We start from the raw sequence: 21,872 nt of genomic DNA, 5'->3' as shown, positions 1-21,872 counted from the left end.
AGCTCTTATCTCTGTTCAGACCCAGGCATCATGTGATTTCTACGTCTAGTTCTTCCTGATTTCTGCCAACATTGATCCAAGGATCACTCAGGAGAAGCAGGGCTGCGGTACATACACATACTCAAAGCCACTGAAGGCTCTCACTTTGATTTCTACAGGTCAAGGTGAAGTTTCTGCTTCAGCTGACAACAGGCACAGACACTGTGGCTGGACCACCTCTTTCTTTGCCCTGTAGTGTTGCTTGAGTTGCACTTCAGAAGCATGAATTTTCTTTGTGTGTTGGTGTTTGGAGCCCTTCAACACTGAGTTCTGGAGAAACTCACTGCTGGTTCTATTCAAAATAGAGTGCTTCAGGGAGATTTAGTGAGCAGTGAAATTGTGCCATAAAGCAGCTGCACAGTCAGATTCACCAGCCAGCACTGGGTTTTACGAAGCACCAAGACAAATTCTGTTGTGTTCCAAGATGAAGCACCAGCAGGGCACTGAGCTATCTTTGCCTTTTATGAGAGCACTAGATGAGGTTATTTTCAAAGGCTGTGGGTTATCCACTTTCCCAAAACATGCTGTTTAAACAGCCCTCTGCAGCCTTGCAGGGGAGCCTCTTCCGCACTCCTTTGGCAAGAGTTGGCCCCACAGTCTTGATGTTTGCAGCAGAGCATCTTCGGAGCAGAAGACACAGAGCAGATCCCAGCTCAACAGTGTCACAGGCAAGTGTCACTGCAGGGCCCCAGCCCAACCTAAGTCCAAACAGCTCAGTCTCGCACTGTGCCTTGGCTAAGTCATGAAATACCTGCAGAACGCAGCACCATGCTCTCAAGCCAAGTAACACACAGCAGCTTGGTGTGAAAAGGAGCATGGATCAATCCCAAGCCAAGGTCTGGGCTGGGCATTGCTGCACACATGCCACTTTAAGTTCAGGTCCTTTCCATCCCAAACAGACATATTAGCACTTAATTAATCGCAGAGTCAAACTATTTTTCTCTTTACTCATTTTGCTAGAAAGACTCACAGGGGGAATGCGCTAGGGCCAGAATCCAAGTCATTACCCCAGTGAAATCCAGAGCAATGTCTTTGATTTTAGCACAGCTGTAGATTTCTGCAGTGTAATCTTCCGAGCCTAGCCCAGGCAATGCCCTTGCACAGGTCACTGTTATTACCACGTTTACTTGACAGAGGCAGCAGACCGATGAAGCAAGGCTATCAACTGTTTACAGAACCAATCTCCTAGAAAGGAGTTGCAAGATCTGCCACACAGATAAAAATATAGAAGGCTGATATATTTCTCTTCTACTTTTTCCAGGGCTAGACTGCTGATAAGAGTCTATTAGTAAGAGGAAAAAAAAGAGAAGCAAAACCAGAAAACATTGCAAATCACTTTACTCTCCTCTTGAGACCTTTCTTATCTATGAAAATCAACAGGCTTCGCAACGGTAGTGATGATTTATTGAGCCACACCTCCATAGTGCCTTCTGTGCACCCTGTGACAGGTGTGAGCATGCACATGGCAGGAGACACCACATCCGTCCCAAGCAGCTTACCTGCGGCGAGGTATCCGACTAGCTCTGACCATGTCTGTCTGTCTGTCTCTGCAGGTTTCCAAGGGAGGTAAGGGGCACGCGCTGTCCCCAGTGTGACCAGCGGAGTGACACATGCTTGACTCCTTGGAGGATCAGGCCAGAAACTGCTCCAAAGCCAGCCAGGAGTAAGCGGGAACAGGATCATGCAGATACTCTTACTTACCTGGGGCTGGGAGGCCAGATTCATCTTATAAGGATGCGTCTTCCCCTCTTCATTTACAAGTGGTGACCAGACTTTTGATTCTGTCCTGCAACACATGAATTTTCAATAGTTAACCTACTTCCATCACAGAGCAACATTATTGTTATTAAAGGGTTTGGAGTTCATCAGCTAAAAACACCTCCCCCAGAATTTTGTATGCAGCACTACCATACTAGAGGGAATCCCTACTAGAGCCTCATTCCAGGTACATAATTCGGATGGCTGAGTAACGCTGTAAGAGGTCCTTGGAGCAAGACAGGATCTCAGCAGCGACTGCCCTGGCTTGTCCTTTGGGACTCCACTGGCGACACAACAAGCACGGGCTCCAACCCGGGCAGTAGAGCTGGGAGTCACCCAACAGCAGAAGCTGGAAATACCCCTGGGATGCAGATCCTTTAACTAAGTGGGACAATTCAAATTACTATGTGTTTCAGCTTTTATGGGTAGCAGGGAAACGGAACGATTCTTGTCTGTATTGAATACACAGAGAACATTTTGTTCTTCAAGTTGAGCTGCCGGAAATGTTTCTTGGTTTGGGTCTCCAGAATTTCCTTATTTATGCAGTGGTATCCATGCAGAGCAAACAGAAATGTTTGGGAGTTATGAAAAAATGGGTCAAAGTCTGCGATGGGACTAAGAACTGAGACGACATAATGTGTCCAAGGGAAAGTCTGCATAACCTTTGCTGCTCTGTGGTCTGACCCAATTACTCACAGTGGCCTGAAACACAAATCAAGACCTCTGACCAAAGCCAATCACTTCTACCATCATCATTCTGGAGTTTTGCTATGCCCCAAAGAACAGCAGACAAGCAAGCAGTGAGGGAGAATTAAGAATTAAGCTTAGATTTGCTTGAGATATATTATGGGAAACACATGCTACCTAAGTTTCTCAGACATATAGAGAGCAGCTAGCATCGAGGAGGGACCAAACAGTGCTACTTTTGCAAACTTTTTAATAGTAGGGAACGAGTTGCTGTAGAATTGCTGAATGAAACCTATTGTTCAATGTTACACATTGCATGGTGCAGCAACTAGATAGCTGATAAACTCTTAGGATTAATTTTGAAAGCCATGTCCTGTTTTGACAGCAGATCCCGCAACTTCGTGACTCTGCAACTGCAGATAGATGCTCTTCCCAGATATCTGTGGGGCCAGGGCCAGCTACAGTTTAAGTTCTTAGTTAGCAAAACAGGAATGTTTCCACTGAGAATTAACTGGGCAACTGGAAAGATACTTTAAACAGAAAAGGCTTATAAAACTGACAGGGGTAGAGAAGCAGGGTGTAGAGCTACCCACAGTAAATTAATTCTCGTCTACCTCATTTCTCTAAAAGCCCTCCAATGTCAGTACATTTTAAAATAAAAACAAGCAAAAAAGTCTAACTGTGATACACGTGTATACTCCAGACACTTGCTGCATAAATAGTATTTTAATGCTTAACATCCAGAGGGTAGCTCAGTGGGAGGAGGTGGGAGCCAACACTCTTACTCAAGGAAGAGATTTTTTATAGGACGTTTATTTACCTGTTGGTGCAGCAATTGCACTCTGGACTTTACACAGAAGAAGCCTTGACGGAATCCTGCTGTACTGTACCTGCTGTACCTCCTTTCTCAGGAAAGTTCATAGACACAGGTCACACCTGATGGTAGGCTTTACACACCATGAGTCAGGCAGAGCAAACCTTTGCCTCTGGGCTATTGCATCCTGTGGGCACAGCTGCAGCGCCAATAGCCCACAGCCTACTTCACCCAAATCCTGGCATCTGATGCTCTGGAGAACACATAGACTGACAACTACGGACATAAGAGCTGCATGGGGTCAACTCTATGACAATCTGATCATTGTCTTGCCCCAACAGCTGCTGTTGCTGGATGCACAACACCCCAGGTGAGTGTGAAACAGTCATTCCCACCTTACTTCTGGCCACCAGTGCTTTAAGGGGCCAGAGAAACCAGCAGCTTTACTCAGATGACAGCTATCAAGCATAACAAAGTCACAGACACCTCTCAGATGGTTGCTTTTTGCACTTGAAGACTTGTATTTGCACAGAGGGGAGCAGCCCACTGAGCAGAGCAAAGCCTTACTCTTTGGAAATGCTTGCAGATCACATGTGACTGGGTTTTCACCTCTTCTGGAAATACAGGGGACACAGCAAAGCACATGGAAATCAAATACCCTGCCAGCCAGGCTGCAAGCAAGTGGACGCTGGCTGGAGATAAAAGAACAGTTCAGAAAGCATTAAACACTTCAGCTGATTTCTAGCATGAGGCAGCCCTGGTGCCAATTCTCACTAGTATTTTCCAGGCAGTACTTTCTTTTGCAGCAGGTTAGCGTTACCAGATTTCAGAAGCACCGAAAAGCCTTCTTCAGACTGTGGATTTAATCTCAGAGCAGGCCAGTGTATGAGCACAGAGCAGAAACCTCCCCTCAGGTCCCTGGGTGCTTGCTCTCATCCCATTGCCCTGGCTTGGTACATTGGAGGTGGCAGAGCGCGTTGGTCTCCAGCTCTTGGGAGGCACCTTGGGTTAGTTACCACAGCCAAATTTGGGTTTCTGACCAGATTTTTCTCCCTTTTTTAATAGCAAGACAAAAAGCCCCAGTTTGATTCCCAGCCTGCTGCCATTCCAGTCTGTCACTGGATATAAATGGAAGCAGCAAGGTCACTCCAGGCTTTACTTTCAATTCAGCTTAAAAGTTATCCAAACAGATAGGTTAAATAGCCAGCAGGGTTGTCCCTCTAAGGCCAGGAGGACAAAGCTTCCCTTTGTCTTTACAACAGCTGTCACAGAGCCCCTCACTTGCTCTCTCAACACCCATTTATGGCCCCAGCAAAGAGGAGGCAGCTTTGCTGTGGATGCCCTGCCTGGAGGGGCCAGCACAGTACGTGTCCTGTCCCACCACACCACCCGTGGAGCTGCGATCCCAGCTCTTGGCCATGGTCTCCTGCCTATGTTCCTGCCATCAGCGTCTGCACTTGTACTGAAGCATGGCAGGAAAAAGAGGAAAAGCACCCAAATGCTCACCTATGTCCCATTTCTGACCCAGAACTTGATTTCTGTAAGGCTGGGAAGTACAGGTACGAGACATGAGTCGGGTGGATTGGTTAGACGTCATATCTCTGTCATATCTGCATGTGCTTGTATTGTTTATGTGAAGCAGGAATCAAGTGTTGGAGTGGCTAGCTGAAATCCAAATTTATTTTATAACATGGTTTCTCCTCTATATTCCAGCAAAAGGGACTCCAACAGAGAGTGACATTCAAACAGTGAAAAGAGAAGACAAAAACATGACAGTCAAACAAGCCCAGGAACAACTGCCAGACAAATTAATAGTGGGCATGCAAATAGACAAACTTCATCGTGTTTGCAGTTTACACTTCTGTGCTGTTTCCTCACCACAGGACAGTGAGCAACCAAGGCAGGGTCAGGGAGTGAGCCATGCATTTGCTGTTCCATCCAGGCAGAAAACAAGACCCAAGATTAGAAAATTTGTCTGAGGTTAGCTTGGATGGGAAGGTACTGGTAGGAAGGAGAGGAAGGAAACTGCATGCAAGTCAAGGCAAGAATGTGGAGAGGTATTTGTGAAATACAACATTTTTCAAGAAGCTTGGCTCGAACACGGTATAATATAAACATCACAAGAGGCTACATTTTGCTATCAATGGGGTTTGCGTGCAGGGCTGGGCCATAGCTTCAAGGGAAACTTCAGTGCTGGAAAATGAGGGTCTAATTCTGTAGCCAGGAACTGCGTAAAGTAACTTCTGCAGGGCAGAGGCACATTTACATTCCCGTTTCAAACACGGGAATGGACACAACTAATTTACCCAAGTAGCAACTAAACCCCTAAATACTGAAAAGTTTCTTGCACATCAGAAGGTTTGACGGCTGAAAAACAATGAAAGGATTAGGCAATTCCTCTTTCAACAGCCCCCAGGGTTTTAGTCAGGCATTTTAACAGCTTTAGTGACTAACTACAGGAGCTTTCAGGCTACCGGGAAGGTACCTGTTTACTCAGCCTGTTAGCTACGGAAGTACGTGCCCTTGGATTTAAACACCAGCAGACTCTTTTAGCAAGCCCTCCATTAATGGACAAATTCTCTTTGGCAAGCAAAACCATCTCAAAGAGCAATGCTAGTCACAACTTCCTTGAGACAAGAGGCCCCGAATTAATTTCTTATTTCACTTCATACAGCCACTAAAAGCAAAAGGGCAACTCTGGCTTCAGTAGCAGCACCAGAGGAGCACCACAAGCCCTTTCATCACAGCGTGGCGGACAGGGCACACCTGGCTGCTCACACTGCTCCTCCACCAGCCAGCTGCAGCGTTGACAGCTTTTGCCTTCCCAAAGAGGCTGTAACAACACGTCAAAAGCCAGGCTTGACTTGCCAAAATGCCTTTGAGTGCCCCCATCACTGGTAAAAGCTTCTGGCGGGCACCTGCAAGGGCTGGGGAGCAGCAGGATGAGCTGCCGGGGAGGGCGGCCGGTGTGCATGGCCTTATATAGCTGCTGCACAGCACCAGCCCTTCCCAGGGCCACGAGCATTATTAGCAAGATGACAGAGCTGGAAAACTCTTGCTGGCAGGGAAACAAAAAGCAAGCCTAAATGAGTCAACAAACTCTGCAGACTTCCCAGAAAGCAACCTCGAGCCTATTGTGGCTTTGTGCAGCCACGGCCAAACACAAGGGACAAGCAGAGCGAGGATGGGGAGCTTCCCGCAGTGGGGGTGCAGCCGAGCCTACCGAGTAAAGCCCAGATGGCATTTCTCTCTCTCCCTTGCCCTTCACTCCTTCTCCATAAGCATCTACACATGATCCTTTTTGACAATGCACTTAACATCTGCTGGTAGGACATCTGACTTCTCTGATCTGAGCAGTTTTCAAAGAAAAAAAATGCATAGCTTCATTCCTTGGCATCACTCTTAGCAGAGTAACAGACTATTTTGCAAACAAAGAAAAGGTGTATCAATATATCATATGCTGGCAGTGGAGGTGCAGAAGAACAGCTGGATATTTGAAGAAAAGGACAGCAGGAGCAGAAAAAGAGATTACATTTGCAATCCCTTTTCACAAATATTCCTCTCCTGTTACCACCCCAACCTGCCTCCAGACACAAAAGAAGGGCAGGCTCGCTGTAGGAATATTTATTTTTTGTTCACCAAACATAAATAAACAGCTCACCTTTGAGTTGCTCATGGCTGCACATGAGCACAGATCCATTACAAACTTGGTGACATGGGCAAAAAGCCATTTCTTTTAGAGATTACTTTCACCTGTACTGCAACTGGAATGAGCATTTGTCTGCTCTTGTCCATCTGTAGCTACAGCCACAGAGCTGTGTGCCAAATTCCTTGTGAGCATTACCAGTGACATGGGTAATGTTGGACCTTTTGGATATCAGGTGAGTTTTGTTTTCGAGCCTTCCTGTCTTGAGACCTCTCTCAACAAAGTGAGTTTATTTCCCCAAATTCACTGAGCTTCCAAAGCAAGCTGACAGCATTCTCCAGGCTGCTGGACATGTCGCTGCTTACCTCTGTCAAAGGAAAATCAGTGGTGTGCTTGGGAGGGGGGCAGCCAAGGGCAACACTTTGCTTGACCCTAGACTGTCAGTGCTGAGGTACACACCCTCACTGAAAAAAAAAAAAAAAAAAAAAAAAAAAAAGAGGTCTTCCCAAAGACTTAAGAACCCAAACTTCCTTTTTTCTGCAAAGCCAAGAGGCTCACAACCCTGCCTGTGAAATTTCTTGCTTTAGCATCTGGGTGGTTCTGAATTAACTGAAGTGCAAAGTCTGCTGTAGGTTGGTCTTTCTATGTGTACCAAAGAAAACCACCATGCAGAGCTTGACCATACACTGATGAAGACAATAACGGAAATTTTACCTCCATTTTTTGTGAACTATGATTCTAAGAGGACTCTCTAGCCTGAAATAAAAAGCAAAATGAAGGAACAAACAGGCTGAGAAGAGAGCAGCGATCTGCTGGAGAGGCAAAGTCCAACAGGAATTTGGCGTGTGTGCCAACATTGTAAAATAACTGCTTCCAAGGCAGAAAGCAGACCTTTCCAGTTCTGTTCACATGTCAGGCAGCAAAGCACCTGGCAGTGCCACTTAGAGAGGCACATTCAGAGAAAACAATCTGTGGCTGGTTCTAAATCCTAGGAAATAAACAGATTTTCACAAATAAATTTGCCCCTTTGGGTGAAAAAAGCAGACCAGGCATGTTTTCTTCTGCTAGAAATTCAATCCATTTTTAACAGTGACATGTGTTAGACTAGATTTCCTGCCTACAATCTGATCTGAAATATTTTTGGACTGCTACCATCGTTAAGGAAAATACCGAAACAGGAAACATTGGAATGCTGTTGATATTTGCAATCAAGTACACAGTGCAAACAGCATTTCCTTTACCAGAAGTGTTTAAGTCCTTTTGGTTCTCTACATTTACATTTCTCTTAAATAATCAGTAGTGCAGCCAAAGATAAGGACATTTTAACCACTCAGCTACCATTAAAAGCAAAGAGGGTTGCATAGATGCTGAGTACACATAAGGTTTGTTTAGGCCTGGGGAAGAGGCACAAGAACAGGACAAGCATAGCCCCGTACTTCCCCAAAATGCTCCCAGCCTTCAGGTCTTTGCAGCTTAGGGGCTTTCTGCAACAGAGATACTACTGTGGTACATACTAGCCTTTACAGGTTTTATTTGCATGAATTCATCCCATCTCCTCTTGAACACTTGCATTTTCAGCATTCACAAGGTATGTCCTCACTGTCACAATGGTAGTGTCCCTTTGTGGAAATAAAATTCCCAATGTGAGCTCCAACCTGTGTCTGTAAAATCCCTCTTCGCCCGTCCCTGCTGCCACTCCAAATGCAGATCTGACAGCATTTTGCACACCCGGCTCTCAAAGAAATCATTTAAAATTAATCAGCTATCAAATTAATAATCAATAAAGGTTTCTGCTTTCACAAGACATCCCTATGATGATGAGTAAAAAGGATTGGAAAATTTCTCTCTTCAGAAACCCGGCACAGCTGGGCACACCAGCAGCACCAGCTGCAGTGCCTCCCAGCCCGTGGAGCTGCTGCTGTCAGACCTGGAGCCCTGGCCAGCACGGCTGCTTGGCACAAGGGACCAGCTAACAAGCCACGACTGCAGAGCATGGAGACCTGACCCAGGAGCTGGCAGTGTTGAAGCACAAGTGATATCCTTTTGTTTTCATACGCAACTACCTACAAAGCCAGGTGGACAAAGAGATGCAGTTACAGGGGCCCAGAAGGGGACAGCTCAGAGCTTGGGATAAAATATCCTCAACAGAGAACAACCAGGAAGGACAGCATGATGCACATGTCTGTCTTTTTGCATTAAAGCAGAGCTTTCTCCTCTGAGAAAGCATCCTGTAGTATCATATTCCTGATAGAAACACATCTCTAGCAGCTATCAAATCTCCAAACAAGTAAGCGATTCCCTAAGCAGAATTTTAGTCCCAAAGAATGAGGACCAAAGACTTAAAGTTCCCTGGAACTACCTGAAATGGATTTCATACCAAGTAATGGGCAGTAATATCAAACCCTGGGGTGGATGAGTAGTTAGATCACGTTTTTTTTCACATCCTTGCAGTCTTTACACCCTCCTTCGCCATTTTGTCATTGGTACTTGCTGGTCAGTAAAGCAGCAGGGTCTACCACACTCTTCATGCTTCCACATTTAAAGACAGTCTTGAGTTTTAACTCAAAGCTCCTGCGTGGCTTTACACTGCTGCACAGAAATCTCCCTCTGGGCAGCTTCCACATCCAAGGCTGAAAAAACACGCATTGAGTGGCTATAAAGCTAACGACTTGATAATGAACATTTGCAAACAGATTTTCCAGACTCATGACTGGTAAGAGTGAGCTTGCCCACAGGCTCAAAGAGCCCTCCTCTCCCTCTCCCTCTCCCTCTCCCTCTCCCTCTCCCTCTCCCTCTCCCTCTCCCTCTCCCTCTCCCTCTCCCTCTCCCTCTCCCTCTCCCTCTCCCTCTCCCCTCTCCCTCTCCCCTCTCCCTCTCCCAGCCAGAACCAGGCAGCACTGGCTTGCTAAGATCTAGAAGCCGGATATTTGAGGGCAGACAAGAAGCACTCCCTCACAGGAACACCACAGGCTGCCAAGCTAGGGGTGAGCATGAGAAATGCTGGGGCTAACACGCTGCTGTAATGCTCACCACCCATTCACACTGCCTTCCTCTGCTCGGGTCTTCCCTCTGTGAACTCCCTCGATGAATTGTCAGGCTTGTTTTGGCCAAGGCCCATCACTTCTTCCTGAACTGGGAAATGCCTGCTGAACTGCTGCCCCTGTGCAAGCTACAGAAAGAGTTCCCTTATCACAGGAGAGCCACAGCAACTGAGCTACTGCGTCACTTAGGGCATGCTTTTGTGCTTCCCCTGCCTTGAAGCTGGTACCTGTGGCTGCAATTCAGGTAAATCCCCTGTACCCCTGAAATGCCAGGCCCCAGTACTTTTAAGAAGCTGGATCAAGAGACTCCAAAATGCACAATCTTTCTGAATCTGTGAGTGGCAAAACCTAGATAACTAATAGCTTGGACAGCACACAGCCATGTATTTTAACTGCTAAATTCATGCAACAGGAAGAAAGGTCATCTCTGGTCACACCTCCTCTGCTATGAGTGAAGTTTTTGTGAGACCTATCTTGGAGTTCTTGCTGTCAGGAGCCACAGAGCAGGCTGACAGACTCTGCCACAAATTATCAGCCGATTTCTCACAGGGAAATTTGTTTTCATAAGGTCAAAGTGCAGCAAATGCAAGCAGCACTAGTATTAAAGGCTGAAATGCAGTCCCCCCTTGCCATTCAGTGCCTGGCCAGATAAAGCACTAAGAGGTCAAATTAAACAAACCAGCCAGAGAGGTCAAACCAAAACACAGCTACTGTCCACTCCACCTCCCTCCTTGTCCCTGTCCCCAGTCTCGCCAGGCGACCTACCTGCTGACTGTCAGGGTTAGCTCGTCTGCGCAGCCCTTGATTTTGTTCTGCGCCTCGAGGTGCGTCATGTTATCTGTGTTCACGCCATCGATGGCTATGATCTGGTCGCCTATACACAAGTTGGCTGTTGCAGCTTTGCTACCTGGAGTCACCTGCAAGAAGACAAAATGAGTGAATGGACTGTCCAGAGAGCCACCTTCCAAGAGACATCTGAAAAGCAGCTGCAGCACTCAGGGCTTCTCTTGATGGTACCTGGAAGCAAGGAGGTGAAAACTAATGAAAGCAAATCTCAGAAGAAATCTACATGGATACAGGTCTTTTAGATAACTAACTCTATTAAAATTAGGATAAAGATTCTGTTTTGGCACCCACAGATAGAGATTTAGCAGGGAAGAGACAGGTAAATGGCAAAAAAAAATATTTTCATTTGAAGCAACTGGCTTTGTAATAGAGAGTAACAACAGAGGAAGCAACTCTGTTCTTTGCTGGACAGAGAAATGCTCTCCAAAGCAGAGGGTGCTGAGAAAAGCACGGTAGCCCAAGCCTCTAAGAAAAGAGATGCCAGAAAAGAGAGAGAGAATTTGAGTCAATGCTAATCATAAACACCTTCATCTGTATCACAATCTCATTTGGTTCCTTCCTTGGGAAAAATGTTTGGGCACAAGATTTTGGATTGCATCTTCAGTAAGCTGGTTCGGCCCAGGGGCAGGTGGAGCAGACTCACTGACTACAGTGTGATCAATTCCAAAGCAGTGCTTGATCTAACAAGCAGAAGGGGAGGAAGAAAGGCATCACAAACCTCGTCTTTAAAGCACAATCTGACAGTACTATCTGAAAAATTGGCAGCATGATCCCCAGCCTCCCAGTCTGACCTCACCTTGATACATTCTGCCATATTGCACCTCCCTTTCCTCTTCATGCTTGGTTTGCTTCCCAGATATACTATGGCACTGCTAAAGAGCTGCTGTGCTCTGCCTGAGAAATGAGGGATGGGAAGGAGCTCAGGGTAATCTGCTGAGATCCCAGACAGAAGACATGATGCAGCAATGCCACTGGTATGGTACTCCTTGTGAAAAAAAAAAAAGATCCCAGCTAAAACTTGGCATTTTCAAGCTAGTCAAGTGAAGAGCTTATTCACTTTTCTCTATTTCTGCTAAAGAGGTGTCCTCTTAACAACCAAGACCTCTTTGGGGAAAAATTATTGCCAGGGTTGAAGGTGAAGAATGTCACATTTGCTGGTGGCTTTGCAATCGCTATGTAAGATTTTGTGCAGTGTTAATGACTTTGTGGGAGGGGCATCATGATTAATGTGGGCTTTCATCAATTATTTAACAGGCAGAGGAAATGAGAAGGGTGGACTGCTTCCACCCTTCTCCAACTAAAACATGCCTTGCAGCTGGGACACACCTCATTTATGAGTCCGTTGCAACTGGTATTCTTTCTACGCATTCGTGCTAGGTTTCAGCATGCTGGAAAGCAGCTGAGCAAACCCAGCAGGACTGTCAGGCATAAATAAACACTGTTCAGAAGATTTAGAGTGCTCCTAACGTGGGACAGGATGGCAAACCATTCCCCCTAGGGAAATGTTCTCTTCCTAGAGGTGTCACCCATTAGCTGCAATCACTGCTTTCCCTGGGCCAAAAACGAGGCTATTCAGCACATCCCCTCACAGCTGCAGTGGGATATTTTCCCTAACCAGAAGGAAGATGACAAGATGCTTTTTTTTTTTTTTTTTTTTTTCACCTCTCTGCTAAGTCATTAATTTATGGAAAAGGGAAGGACACAGATGCATATCACGGATGTCCAACTTGGCTAAGGTGCTCAACATTAACCCCAGGACCTTCGGAGGGGTCAACGAACAGTGCCTGTCTACCTGCTCCCTGCTTGTAATGCTGTAAGCAGACTGTGAACAGAGGAAATGCTAATGGAAAGCCCAGACAAGGCACCAGGTGGATAGAGAAAATCTGTGGCCACCAGTCCCATGGGATTTGGGAGCTGCTGCTTGAGAAGCTGTGGGACAGATCCCTGAAGACACCATTACAGCAGAGGGAGCTCGCAGGAGACACATTGTGGGTCCTGACCTGGTCCCTGGGCCTTTACCTAGTCCTTTCTCAGTGCCTTTATTTCCTCCACTGCCCGAGACAGGAGAGGGGCACATTACTCAACCCCATGAAGAGCACTGAGCTCAGCACACAATTACCGTGATTCATTTTCAATCAGACAAGGCTGCTAAGTAGTCAAGAATAACGCTGGATTAACACCACCACTGGCACACTGCTGGAGGCTCAGCCATATAGCTTGTATTTAAAGACCGACAGCCTATGCAGCATTTGGCAGGCTGCTGGAAATGATCCTGTACCACAAGGAGCAGCTGAGCTGGACACTGATACTGAAGCCTCCTGGAGAAACCCCAAAAACCACCAGAATGAAAGAGTGGCACCCGCAGAAACACCTCAGTGCTTTGCCTGGGCTTGTGGTTCCTCTTCTGTGTCCACTTCAGAGGAATTTGAAATTTGAGTGCTGTTCTCCATCAGATAAGAGTTGGTGATTACACCCATTAGGTACCCTGCAAACCTCTCCCCTAAGGGGAAGCCACAAGGATGCACAGTAATGAAGAAGATAAGCAAACTTGCCAAAAGGAGACTTGCTTAAACACCCAGCTCCAGTTCTTGAAATAACTTGCCCTGAAATGTAACCTTCCACAAACCATTTCCCTGCAACATCCAGCTCATGCTCTCTGCCAGGACTGCTCATAGCAAACGTGCCTACACAAGAGCTCAGCACCGCAGGGAACCCATCCCCCAGCCTTTTAGCATGATTAATAACTACTAATGATGTTCCCTCCCCCCTTGCAGCATGGTCTGTTCTCATCTCAGTGCTGCTTTTGAGAGGTGCTCACCTGCCAGTTAGCATCAAGATAGCAGAAAGCTAGCAGTTATTAAACAAGGACCTTTTTCTGCCTTTATTTGCGTGGTGTCCCTCCCTGGGCCGTGGCAGCGTGGCTGCAGGCAGGGTGCTCAGAGCACTGGCAGCTACTGGCCAGCTTGCACAACCCAACAAGGACTCCAAAAATGAACAGTCTACAGGCTCACAAGCTGCACAAGGGCATCTCGATGCTGCACTGCCTGACCCTGCTTTGCTCCTCTCAGACCACCTAAAGCTCTGCACCAGCCTCTCCCCCTTCTCCCTTCTCAACCAACATCAGAGCAGCAGCCTGGGAGAACGGAGGGGATGGTGGCAGAGCCACCTCGCACACGATGGGATGCAGCTGCACCTCTGCGTGGGACGGCGAGGAGGGCTGAAAGATGCTGCGAGGAGCAAAACCTGCAAGCACGACTGCACAAGTTACATCTTGTGCAAAGGCTGAGCCTCCTGCCTCCTTCAAAACTGCTCCCAGCTGGCTTCTGCACTGGGTCCGGCAGCCTCTGGCAGAGGGGACGTGCAGCACCACAGGCCCTCAGGACACTACATGGGGTGAATAAAGCTCTGCACATCCTGTAACATCATGCCCTGAGGCTTCCTTTGGAAGTAAGCCATGCCCTACCTCCCAGTGCTTGCTCCAGTGCAATTGTGTAAGACTTTGCCATTAGGTCATTTCACTGTTGAGCAGACAATGCTGAGACACGCTGGCAGTACTGCGTGATATTGTACCTGAAATAGGTCCCAGAGCTCAACTGTTTTTTAGGTGTTGCCCATGGAAACATCAACGATGCTGGCTGGCTGGTGTAGGTACCTGGCCTGGGTCCATCCATGCAAGCAAAGCTGTCTCGTGTCAAGCAGTTGCCTCAAAAAATGCCAGTTGTGACATGGGAACAGGACCAGCTTGCAGGGGCAGTCCTCCAGCAACTGGGCCAGGAGCAACTTCACCCTCCAAAGACCCACCTCTGGAGGTGGGGAGGGTGTGCGGCTGGAGATGTGACAGGCAAGATCTCCCTGTCCCACATAACCTGGGCTACTACTGCAATAATCCAGTCACTTACAACCAGACCATCCAACCAGGCCCCTGACATCAGCTCCGTAAAACTAAGAAGCAGCTCAGACTCATTTGCCAGAGTACAGAAGAAGCCCCATGGTCCATGGGCTTGATTATGGCATTTATACTGAAGTAATGAATGTATGCTTGGACCCCTCTTTTTGAAGTGGTCCCTCAGATTCAGGGTTGGTATGGCTGGGAGAAAAACCTACCCTCTTTTGTCATACTATAAAGTGAGATTTTGTGTCCATGGGCACCACCTGGCCCCACTCTGCCTTCCTGGTACGCATGCTTTGGGCTCTACCTTGCCAACACCACGAGGATTTTGCAAAGTCTAGGTTTCAGACTCCCAGGTGGTTTTCCTGCTGTCACTCCCTCGCACTGGGGGCCAGGCAGCCAATAAAGGTCTGGGCTGTGACATGTTAATCCCTCAGCTAGTATCTTTGGGAAAGAGCATTTACACTAGGAGAGAAAATGCTTTGATTTAGCAGAGGGAATGAGACGTATTTGGCTGCTTACCCAGCTCCAAGGCCCTCTTTATAAAACCTCTGTCTGTCCCAGAGCTAGCCAAACACAACCACACTTTACTTTTGCTGCAATTAACTCCATACATACTCTCTAGCAAGCCTTGTGAGCCCTTTGCAGTGACACACAGCATCTCCTTTCCTTCTGCAGGCAAGGATCTGAGAAGCAGCAGTGGGATTATTAAGGGAAAGCTGCTGCCCACAGCAAACAAGAGAGAGGGAGGGTGGGAAGCATGAACAAAATGCTGCATAAAGCAGCTCAGAGTGAGTCAAGACACATAGGCAGGTCTGAAATTCAGTGCCCTTCCTGCCCTTCTCCCTATCCATTCAGGCACACTGCTTGCTTACTGCATCAAACCTCTGCAGTTTCTCACAGACCCTACAGCCTCCGGCACCACCCATCACTCCACACCTAGACACACATCTCAAGAAGCGATGAAGAGATAAGAAAACAAGAAAATTAAGAACAACAGTGAGAGAAGAGATCTGGATTAACAGCACCTATCTGTGCTGGAGAGGAAAATCCAGCTGCGTCCCTGCTGGACAGAACAGACGTGCAGCAACATACTTATAAGGCCATCAGTGACGAGACATCCCTGACATTGTTTAATCCTCCCCACCCGCGCACACTGCTGTTTTACCATGAGTAATGTACTCAGCACCGGAGCATTATGCTAAGCAGCCACAGCTTCTCTCAGCAAAAGCATGCAGCTGGGTCAGCAGAGATCAGAGGCTATGAGAAAATGCAGGCAGGCACGTTCCCCACCCCTGCTCTTTTTAAGGGAGGGGGCCCACGGGCTGGTTCCTTAAAGCAGCTCCAGGAGATTGCTCTTCCAGGCTGCCACCACCCCGTGCACTGCTGCGGTCAGACACTGCCCAGCCCAGGGCTCGCCCAGGGGATTCTCAACACAGAAAAGGGAAGGCATCAGACACAGTGTGGAGAGGGCTGACCTCAGGAAGGCAATGCAAAACGTGGGTCAGACTCCCTGCATTGCACAGGAGTAATGCTGGAGGCTGCGCATTCCCACAGCTCATTTTGTAATGTGCTCTGTATTTAAAAAAAAAAAAAAAAAAAAAAAAAAGAACACAACCACAGAAGTATAAAGTTTTCTTACAAGGGCTCAAAACATTACAGAATACTGCTCATCAGCTGAGCCTTTCCTGATGGTTTATTTCATCCTCTAAATAAAACAAGATGTGGTGTAATCAGCAACCATCTAAGATACTGTGTCATGGTCCAGAACTGCATCAATTGTTTATGCAGTTTAGGCCTCTCTCAATTTCCGTGTTTACAATGAAAAAAAAAATCCTTCCCTGTTTATACTGAAAATAAAAAAAAATATTTAAAAAATCCATTTGCTGCAATTATTTTGACATAGCACCCTTAAAACCCAAAGCATTTTACAACCCCTGCCCAGGAGTGCCCCAGGGCCCAACAGGGCGAGCATCCCTGCCATGATGTGGGGCATGCAGCAGTCCCACGGGGCAGGAGAACAGGATGGGAACAGGCAGATATCCATTTCTGTGCTAAGTGTAAGTGAAAATGGAAACGGCTGGGGGAGCTGGCAGCCATCAGCTCCCAGCAGCTGCAGGGAGGCGAGCAGGGAAGTTTTGGTGCTTGGTTTGGCAGGTAGTGACTTGGCGCCTGGCTGCCTTCAAGAGCGCAGGATGCTGCACAGAAGACAGGGGTGTTTCCAGCACCATGAGCTGTGCAGGCAGCGTTATGGGGCTGAGCATGGCATGGCTGCTCCTACTCAGGCCGCTAGGCAAGAGGGGAGCAGAGGGGCAACTGAAATCTGCATCTGCAGCACCCACGCCAAAGCCACCAGGGCCACCTCTGCACAGGGCAGGCCTGTCAGACATGATGCGGCCTGAGGAGAGGACAGGGGGACGGCTCTTCCCCGGCATGCACAGCAAATGCTCAGGCATGCACTGGGCAGATCACCCCCATGTACCATGTCAGCCCGCCATTTTGCTGTGGTTCTGCTTCACGCCCCTCCCCACACCCCCGAAAATCCCAGCCAGCCATGTCTCCTCCCGCCTGGCAGCCTAGGTGCCCCGGGTATCTCGCGAGTCACTGCCTGCCACACACATACATGATACCATGAGGTAATCCGACTCACACCCCCTCACGCAGGTTTTGGGCTGGCGCCGCTCCCCTCGTGTGTGTGTGACAGTGCCAAGCCAAACCCGACAGCTTCACACCCCAGGCACTTAGTTCGGCGTCTGACTTCAGGCCATTGGGCCTGGTTTTAGCACTGAGTCACGTCTCTGGGTGTAAGGAACCAACATCTGATTACCTTCCAGTTCTATACATGCTATACATCCAGAGATGTTCAAACACCATAAGTAGATGAAATATCAGACCGAGCATGGATGAATTCCTGTCACTGTTGTTGAAATCAGCAACATGCTTAATGTTGGGCGTTCAGGTCTTTAATACATCTGCAGAACTAGGTTGTCTTTAAACCACTCTTTCAATGGGAAAATGCTCAGTTTCATACCAAAATGTGGATACTGAGGTGCTCTGGCTTTGGCCAGCGCCACAGATTATGGCAGACATCACTCCTCAGTGGGGCTGGGGATTCTTGGCCTGACAAAGTGTAAATCAAAACTCCCCTTTACCTGTATTTTGCGTCAGCCATGAAAGATCAGCACACCACTAGTACAAAATATAAATTTAGTTCAAGAGCAGGGCTTATGGAACAGTTCCATGTGTATATTCAAGTGCAAACAGAAATCCAGTGTTTATCAACATAAAATGCAAACCAACAGGAAAGAGCTCGTATTACCTGAAGGACAGAGGGGGATGGGGTCTGTTATCTGTGCAGCTTTATCAGCTGTCTCACTATGCAGCTGCTTGCTTCCTCTGCCAGCCCTGCTGGTCTCACAGGAATTTAACAGGGAACTACCCTGTGCACAGGGCAGCCCCACCATCACCACCATCCTGTAACATGTCAGTCCACAGCTCGGGCAGGAGCTGGGAAAAGCTCTGCCCCATGGGCTCACTGCTGCTATTACTCAAAGGGTGATAAAGACAATGGTCTTGCCTACTCCTGCAAGCGAATCCTGCAGGCTTTGGTCTCAGGTTCATTACACTGACCAACACAATGCTTGTTCTGAGCAAAGATTGAAATAAAATGTCCACCATAACCGTACATTTTTTTAAAAGAAACGTAAGCCAGGAATGCCTATGAAGAAAGGAAGAAATGAGAGATTTCTATGAAGAAATCCCTCTGAAAGAAATGGGAGATCCACAAGAAAGTCACACGTGGAACACTTGGAAAATTCCCACGTTTGGCTCTTGCTGGGCAGACTGGTCCAACACAACCTAGGAACCAACCTAGGAACCAGGAGTGTTTGCACCAGAAGATGCTCCTGAAGTATTTGAGCCTGAGGTAGTGCCAAACACACAGTTCAAGTGGAAAGAGATTTAGGGAAGCAATGAAAGACAGGACAAGAGCAGCTGTGGAAATACAGTTATCTTTCATCTGCTACTTTTGTAAAACACAACAGGACATTGGTGCCGTACAGCCACTGCCAGCTGGGAGCTCACGGCCTGGCTGCTCTGTCGGTTCCCATGCCCATGGCACCGCTGCTCCCCACTTGGCCCTGAGATTGAGGCTTCAGGCTCCAACAATTCATGTTTACATCTCAAACAGTGCTGCCTCCCACCAGCAGGACTGGGATAAGCCCCCCTTGCAGCAGTCACAGGTTGCGAAGATAAAAGCCAGTGGTAAGGCACTGAGGTACAATGGTGATGAGGGCCATAAATACCAAGACCAGCTGAACAGCTCACCCTGAGGGTCAGCAGAGGCCAAATCTGAGCTGCTGACAGGCAACACAGGCTGAACGTAGGCACCTTGGTTCACAGGGAGGTGTAAGACACCCAGCTCAAGCCCGTGGGCAGATGGACACAACCCTCTGGGCATGCCTGCGCCACGGCCCCACGACTTACGTGCTGCAGCACAGTGCAAACATAACACTGCTGGGGAGGGAGAGCCGCACCCTCCCTGCTGCAGGCGATGCTCTCATCACACTCCCCTCCCTCCTGTTCACCTCAGCTTGCCCCCCCATCTCGCACCTTGGTGGGACCGAAGCCCTCACAACCCTTTTTTACATGGTGAAGGGGGGAGCTCGCTGACAGCTTTGTCACTAAGCCAAGGGGAGAAACCCAGCAGCCTTCAGAGTGAACCACAAGAAAGATTAATGGTTTGAAGGCTTGGAGGGTGAATTAACAATGTCAGAGGAGCTGCCAATTGTCAGCGTTTTCGTCACCAAAACCAGAAAGGCTATTTTACTACATTTCAGTCTCCAGGGTCACAACCAATTTCTCACGAGGCAGTTATTTTTGCCGCTTTGCTGATCTACATCCCTTGGTATGCGACCATGAGCACTGGCACAGACAGTCATGGAGAAGAGGTAAGAGCAGCGAGGTGGGACTTCAGACATAGTGCTGCCTGAGTCTCTCGCTGGAAGGAAATGGCAGCAATTACCATAACAATGTACTAAATATCACTTCCCCTACGCTAAACCTACTTTCATGTCCCAAACAAATGCTTTACAGGAATGTGGCGTTATGACTGCAATTGAAGGAGAACAGAGGGAAAATTAATAACAGCCCCCCCGCTGTGGGTCTGACCTCGCCAGCGCTGCCATCCCGCAGCCCGGCAGCAGGACCAGTGGCAGGGGATCCCAGGACAGGAGGCATTTAGAAAAATCTCAAGTTTTTGCCACCCTCAGAGGGATTCACAGAATGCGGTGGCCTGGTCCCAGTTCTGCACTGCCTTCAAATCCCAATGGCCCCAGGTGAGGAAGGGCCGTGGGAAGTGGGATGTATTGGACATTTCCATGACATCAGAGGGAGAACCACGGGCAGCCCCGATGGGATGCTGAGCAGGGCACCCCATGTGAAGCAACGGGTGGCTTGGGGTGCGTTGTCCCCAGCACCAAGAGATGGGCACACTCGGCCCCACTTTTCATGGGTGTGTGGCAAGCAGCTCGGAGCAGGGCCCAGCTCTTTGCCAGAGCACCACAGGACGTGAGCACCCGCAGGTGGTGACAGCGGGGTGCAGGTGGGAGCAGGGCAGCCACAAGGAGCCCTCAAGTTTTGCCGTCTGGAGCAGAGAGAGGCAAGTTAAGTTACACCTCTGAAACCGTTTGGATGTGAAACTTTTCACGGTCATTTCCCAATTTTTCCTTAAGTGGGGGTAAGAAGGGCTTGCAACAGAAGCAGGGAGAGGCTTGCAGAGGTCAATGCGGCTCCTGTAAACAAAGGCTCCTGCTGTAGCTATACAAGGCAAGCCGAAGCGGCCGGTCCCGCAGCGGGGGCAGCTCACCGGCACGGGCACCGGCTGCCGCGGATTTCTCCCAGATCGTCCAAAATCATATATAGAAAAACGGAAGAGAAAAGGAAAAGACCCCCACAGACACATGGCTGTGTGACCAACCCCATCTCGGCACCGGCAGCCACCTGTCAGCCCCGGCTCGCCTCCCGCGGACCCGAGCCGAGCCGTGCCAGCCTCCAGGGGTCCCGGGCAGCCCCTGTCCCCCTCCCAGCCACCGCCCCGGCCCCGCCGAGCCCTACCCGAGAGATGGTGAGGGGCTGCTCGAAGTCCCGGCCGCCCACCAGGCGGAAACCCCAGGGCCCGGGGCCCTGCAGCACGATGCGGAGCGTCCCCATGTGCACCTCGCCGCACAGCCCGGCACCACCGGCACGGCACGGCTCGGCTCGGCACGGCTCGGCACGGCTCGGCCCGCCCCCGGCCCGCCCCGGCCCGCCCCGGGCTCCCGGCCCCGCGGCCCCGGGCAGGAGGAGAAGGGCTGAGCCGTGGCCGGCCCCGGAGGCGGAGCGGCGGCCGCGGTGCGGAGCTGCTGGTGCCGGAGCTAAACCCGGCGGCACGACCCAGCCGCAGGCGAGAGTGCCCCGGTGCGGCTCCTCCGGGGCAAACGGGGCTCGTCCCGCCTCGGGGAGCTGCCGTGTTAACTCTGAAACCTAATGGTGGCCGGGGAGATGAGTTTTGCGGTTTCCCAAAGGGAGGGACGCGCCTCTGGGAGCTGCTGAGTGCGAGTGGAGCCTGGCAAGGGGATTACGCGTTCACTAGTTTAGATCTGATTAGCCCCTGCTTTAGGCAGGATGTTGCTTTTATTTATTTTTTCCCAGTACCCTTACGGGTGGCATCACCAACAAAAGAAGGAATTCTTCATACAGGTCAGCAAGTGAGGCTGAGGCACTTGCTAGGATTAATTATCCAGTGATCACGATCAATCCCCCCCTTACAGACGTCAGGTATTGCCCTCAGCTTACTGCCGCCCACCGCACCACGTGCAACATCACGTACACATCTACGTAGGTGCACCACCTCCAGCAGGGATCCGGTGCAGCATGATTCAATTCATCGTTCATTTAATCACTCAGTTCATTCAGCAGGGAAGCCACAACCTCCAGCACTTGAATTAAAGTTAAAAGCTTTCCTATGAGCTGTACACATAATTAATGGGCTGATCTAGCTGGAGCTACTATAAGTGCAGGGGGTAAGGCTCGGACATGGAGGAGCAGCCAGCTGAGGAGCGGGCCTGCTGCCCAAGGCTCGCAGCCCCCAGCCCCTGCCTGCAGTGCTGCTGA

At 49.1% G+C, this 21,872-nt stretch overlaps 1 protein-coding gene across 1 annotated transcript in view; it reads right to left on the bottom strand.

The window, feature by feature from the left end:
• The window catches only part of PDLIM1 (PDZ and LIM domain 1), a 40,457-nt gene extending 19,465 nt beyond the window's left edge, over nucleotides 1-20,992 (bottom strand). The window contains exons 1-3 of the mRNA XM_084289954.1: nucleotides 20,835-20,992; nucleotides 10,751-10,902; nucleotides 1,741-1,825 (exon numbers count right to left, since the gene is read on the bottom strand). Of these exons, the coding sequence (XP_084146080.1) occupies nucleotides 1,741-1,825; nucleotides 10,751-10,902; nucleotides 20,835-20,930 (333 nt within the window). The 5' untranslated portion in view covers nucleotides 20,931-20,992. The remainder of the gene's footprint in view (nucleotides 1-1,740; nucleotides 1,826-10,750; nucleotides 10,903-20,834) is intronic.
• Nucleotides 20,993-21,872: the final 880 nt, after the last annotated feature.

The sequence above is a fragment of the Netta rufina genome, assembly GCF_964035555.1.
Source record: "Netta rufina genome assembly, chromosome: 7".
NCBI classification, from domain to species: domain Eukaryota; kingdom Metazoa; phylum Chordata; class Aves; order Anseriformes; family Anatidae; genus Netta; species Netta rufina.
The sequence above is the reverse complement of the archived record's forward strand: the minus strand, read 5'-3'. Positions and strand labels throughout refer to the sequence as shown.